Source organism: Nematolebias whitei, chromosome 7, assembly GCF_014905685.2.
Source record: "Nematolebias whitei isolate Nwh7 chromosome 7, NemWhi1, whole genome shotgun sequence".
Classification (NCBI taxonomy): Eukaryota; Metazoa; Chordata; class Actinopteri; order Cyprinodontiformes; family Rivulidae; genus Nematolebias; species Nematolebias whitei.
The window spans coordinates 47,299,987-47,305,370 of NC_056504.1; the positions used below are offsets into that span (position 1 = coordinate 47,299,987).

At 39.9% G+C, this 5,384-nt stretch overlaps 1 protein-coding gene across 1 annotated transcript in view; it reads right to left on the reverse strand.

The window, feature by feature from the left end:
• angpt4 (angiopoietin 4) overlaps positions 1 to 4,798 on the reverse strand; it is a 97,729-nt gene extending 92,931 nt beyond the window's left edge. Inside the window, exon 1 of the mRNA XM_037679691.1 lies at positions 4,415 to 4,798. Within this exon, the coding sequence (XP_037535619.1) occupies positions 4,415 to 4,798 (384 nt within the window). The remainder of the gene's footprint in view (positions 1 to 4,414) is intronic.
• Between the last annotated feature and the right edge of the window lie 586 nt (positions 4,799 to 5,384).

A 5,384-nucleotide genomic window follows, 5' to 3' on the forward strand; every position in this document is an offset into this window, starting at 1 on the left:
ATATATATATATATATATATATATATATATATATATATATATATATACACTTTATTACTGTATTGCTATTTTGGGGTGTAACTGGGACCACAATTTTGTTCCACCTCATGTACCACATGTGATGCAAATGACAATAAAGAACCTTGATATTTCATAACTTTATGTTCATGTAAATGTTATGTTAAATTGTCCTGCAGTGAATTTGTTCCATTCACTCTGTGGACAATCTGCAAAGTGAAAATATAAAATTAAACATGTCACAGTTGAGACTGAAGCATCTTTCAGTGCAGGTTTGAAGATTTGTGGGTAATGTGCGTTTCACATCATGTGTTTACCGGAATTACTCAGAGTTGATTTTATTGCACAACTTAGATTGTGTACCAAATATACACATTAAAGTTTTTTTTTCTGAATGCTTTGCAACTCTTCCATCCACATAAAACACATTGCTGTCCCTCGTGGCTTGAGGCAGCCACAGCAAAACAGAAGAAGGATGTTTCTGATTTCGTTTTCCATTTCTTCACATTCTGAAGTGATTCCTCGTTGCAGAATCAAGACTAAAAACGTTACACAAAATTACAATCAGAGCTGTAGTCACAAAAACCACATCAGTCTGCAAACAGAAAATCCGCTAAATATTGCTCTTAGTGTTTGTTCGTTTTCTTGCTATCGTAGCCATGTTTGGTCCAGGAAGTTTCACAACTGACAGATTTTATGAAGTTGAGTTCTTCTCGTGTTAACAAAGTCACAGCACCACAACGACTTCAGCACCAAAACAAAAAGGTTGGCTTTAGAGGATTATCAGCACTGACAGCCTTTGTGTTGAACTAATTTGCTAAAGCTAGGCTAACATATGAAATGTAATGATGAAGATTCAACATCAGGTTAGTAAGTACAGAGATGCCAGATTAATTTCAAATCTTTAGTTTTGTTTATAGACCAGGGTTTCCCAAAAGTGGGCTCGGTACCCCACTGCAGGTAACAACGCACCAATGTTTCAATTAAAAATATTTGGCAGCACGGTGGATCAGTGGTTAGCACTGTTGCCTCACAGCAAGAAGGTCCTGGGATCAATCCCTGATTGGACCTGGGGTCTTTCTGTGTGGAGTTTGCATGTTCTTCTCGTGCTTGTGTGGGTTTTCTCCGGGTACTCCAGTTTCCTCCCACAGAAAAAAAACGTGCATGTTAGTCTGCCTTCAGGCCCAGACCTCTCTTGCAAAAGAGATCTGTGATCTCAATGGGATTTGCCTGGTTAAATAAAGGTTATATATAAAAATTTAAATGTATTTCCTACTAGCACATGTTTACAATAATTGTTACAAATTATAACAACCAGAGTCATAAATGGGGTAAAAGCAGTATAATCTGCTGTTTGTTTGTTTGTTTGTTTGTTTTTACCTTTTCTATATTTGTGCAATTCAACCAAGGACATTAGGGGTCACAAGTCTTTGACTATGTTATTTTGAGGGTCAGAGGCTAAAAAGTTTGACAATAAAAAACTGCAACTAAGATCCAACAAAGTTCAATCAGGTCCTCTGGATGGTTTCTTTGTGTTGGAACGTTTCTCCCTTCATCCAAAGAACTTCATCAGTCCAAGGAGCCACAACAAACTCAGTCCCACAAGCAGCACCCTCACATATTGGGCCAACCAGTGTGATGGTGATAAGACGGTTTCTGGAGTCCTGGATTCTTTGATGTTTTGAACCACTTTGGCCATGGCTGCCTCAGAGGAGTCAACAGGGGAGAGGGCTGGCCCCAGAAACCATCTTATCACCAGCAAACTGGTTGGCCCACTATGTGAGGGTGCTGCTTATGGGACTGAATTTGTTGTGGATCCTGGGACTGATGAAGTCCTTTGGATGAAGGCTGAAACGTTTCAAAACAAAGAAACCGTCCAGAGGACTTAACTTTGTTGAATTTTTTACCTGGATTATTGAGCATGACTGAGCTACAACTGAGATGTTTTTCATGACATGTTCTCATCAGTTCAGTGTTTGTTTGCATTAAAGCTGAAGCATCCGTTAGATTTAGTCAGTGACTGATTGTAATCAGTGTGGAGGCTTTAGATCAGGGATGAAATGGTTGTTTTCTGTCCCAAATTTTAGTGAATCCATACCCTTCCATGCTGCTGATTATCCATGCTGCTGATTTCTTGCCTTTAAGCTGCTATATTCACACTCATCTGTTCACAACAGACTCATGTTCAGGCTGCTGTTTAATACATTGTATTATTTTACATTATTAGTGTATATCTTAGATCCTTGCATACAGTTTCTTTTTTATACGCTATGTTTTTGCTATTTTTGGGTGTAACTGGGACCTTGAGTACACAGTTTGGTTCCACCTCATGTGATGCAAATGACAGTAAAGAACCTTGAACCCATTTCTATAAGTGTCTTTGGGAAGGACAACCATTGCTACCAGTATGCTAACTGCCCTGTAAAGTGCTGCTCCTAATAAAAAAAAACTTTTTTTTTTTAATTGCTTGTGTGTGAGCATAAATATACTTTTTATTTATGGGGAAAAGGTGGAGGTAACGGGTCATAATGAAACTAAAGTCGTGTGCAGTTTTTAATCGGACACCTCTAGTAAAAAGAAACCAAAAACTGCACAACTTCTCCACATTAGAGGCAAAACCAATAAAGCTTTTTTTTTTCCTGCAGCAGTGCAATGCATGATGAGGGGCCCTCGCCGTTAACTCCCTCCAAATGAAACCCGTGTCTGGCAGGTGAAAAGAATTGGCTGCTGAAACCGTGTTTCGTGCAGCGCAGGAAGACCTCAGCATGTTAAACTGCAGGAACACTTGGAAACTTGTAAAGTGGGAAGTCAGTGTGTAACGCTAACAGATTTAAACATGGATTAATTTGTACAGCTGGATATATTTCACAGAATGCACGCGTGATTATGAAGTTTTACGGAGGGTCTCTCGACACACTTTGCACTTTAAAGCTCCACTGAATTGACAGATTGTCAGAGAAAGAGTAATAGTTTGTTGGGACGACAGCAGCAGCTGCCACTCATCCAGAACCACAACTTGAAACTTTGATCTGCAGCCTTTAAATTACTCCGTCAGAAATGTAGCACAACAAAACAGCCACAGACACGTGATCTTATTCATTCACTGCGGAGCAAACATGACACATTTACAGGCATGCATTTGTGTCCATCCAAGAGTTTAACGGTCTGCGACAAACATAAAACTCTACCAGCGTGAGGTGAAGTTTAAATTCTAATAATCTCAAATACTTGGCTTGTCTTCATTCTGCTGTATGCGTTTACTCGCGTGTTTCACATGGTTTCTGTTTTCCCACATGTTTATTTGCAATCTAACTGCTGCTGCAGACTTTGTGCCGTTTTGTCTGTTCGTATATCAAACGTTCCTCACGTTCAGGAGCTAGGCCTACGTGCTCGGACTTTTGGTTTTTGGGAATTTTTTTAAATATTTAACTTCTTTCACAAATACTTTTCCCCATAGAAACATATTAAGTTCTTTAAAAATTTAATTATAAATATATATTGTAGTCCGCTACTTTGAGCTCTTAATTAGCACTTTGCTAATTTTACCTTTTTAGCTAGCCGTTTGCCATATTTAAAATCTTGCTAGCCTTTTGCTACTTTTGTCTTTTAGATACCCTTTTTTTTTTGTATCTTTCTGCTGATTATAGCTGCCCTTATTATATTTATTTTTTGTTTCAACCAACTTTTAGCTACTTTTACAATGTAGTGAACATTTTTCAACTTTTACCTTTTTTGCTACTTTTTATTGCTTTAAGCTTAAAAGCTTTTTGGTCACGATTAAATTTAATTTGCCTATAACATGTTAGCTTTCAGCCTTTTGCTACTTGTCCTTTGCTATTTCTAGCCTCTAGCTATGTTGCCTCTTTCAACTAGCTTTTAGCTAGTTTTAGTTTTTAGCTGGCCTTTTGCTATGTTAGCTTTTAGCTATCATTATCCTACTTTTGCTTTTAGCTAGCACTTTGCCACATGTAGGTATCATTTTACTGCTTTCAGCTAACTTGGTTGTTTTAGTGTTTCGTGATGTTAGCATTAGGCTAGCCTTTTGCTATTTTTAGCATTTAGCTAGTGTTTTGCGCTTGTATTCTGTTTATGCTTTTATAGCTCAGCTTCTTCAGTAACTGTTAGTTATCACTGCATTTGAACAGACATGGTCTTCCTTTAGTTCAGAGTTTCATTTCTGGAGGAAAGGCATCGTTGGCTTCACGTTTCCTGGGGGAACAAAACACTTGGGAGAGGATATAAAAACTTTATATTCTTTAGAGTTTTACCTTTTTCATGCTGGTTAGCATGAACCTGTCCCCAGCCAAGTTAAAAGCATCAGTGTGTGCACTGTTGACCCAGTGGTTTCAACATCTCGTCAAGGCGTGCGCTGAAGAAAAGCCGGTTTATCTCTTACCTTCTGCAGCCACAGCGTGTTGTTCTCCATTATGTTTTCCAGGTGCTGCAGCTTCTCGGCGGACCAGTCTCCATCCACAGGTGGCGAGTCCCTCTGCACGCCGCGGGAGCCGCCATATTGTTCATTCTGTGACGGCGGTCCTCCGCCCTGACACCCGTCCCCCTCCGGCAGGATGAAGGTGTAGCTGCACTGACCGTGGTGGATGCGATGAAACCTCCTCCTCTTCTCTGCGCCTCCTCCGCTGCCGCCACTTCCTCCTTTCCTCTGGCTTCGTCCGGCTCCTCCTCGCTCTGTGCTTCCGACACCGGCTGCATCGGTGACGGCTGACCAGGTCCAAAGCAGCAGCAGCACCAGGAACACCCAGGTGAGGTCCAGGCCCCTCATGACAGTTCGTTCTACTGTATGAAAGTGTTTGTTCTCAGTCCTGAGAGGGTCAAGAGAAGGTTGCTCACACTTTGACCCCAATTTACCTTAAGCAAACATCTGTGTGCAGGATACTTGCACAAGTCTCTGCACGAAGCAGTCCATGGGGTCAGATCCTGAAGGTTGTCCTCTTTGATTTCAAACAAGAAAAAAAAGAGCAACACCTGCTGATCTCACACCAGGTGGTCTCGAGTCGTCATTTACTCGTAGTAAAGATGCACAAATCACTTATCCAGCAGAGATCTTAACTTCTTTATCTTCTCGCTCTCAGATGAATGAGTCCATTTGCTTGATGTTTGGTAAGTTCTTCATGGTTTGTTGAGAGATGAAACTTTAGATCCACCCAGAAAAAAAATACAGATTAAACAAAAAAACTCCAATAAGCCAAATAAAGGAAATGGCAGTGATGAGAAAACTGAGGATTTTGAAAGCCCAAGATGTCTAATTTGTACTAAGAATAAAAGTTGCATGTAAATACAAGTTTCTGCAATGAAAAAAACAAAAATAAAATAAAAGTGAATAAAAAAAAGACTGCTTATTTTGTCCT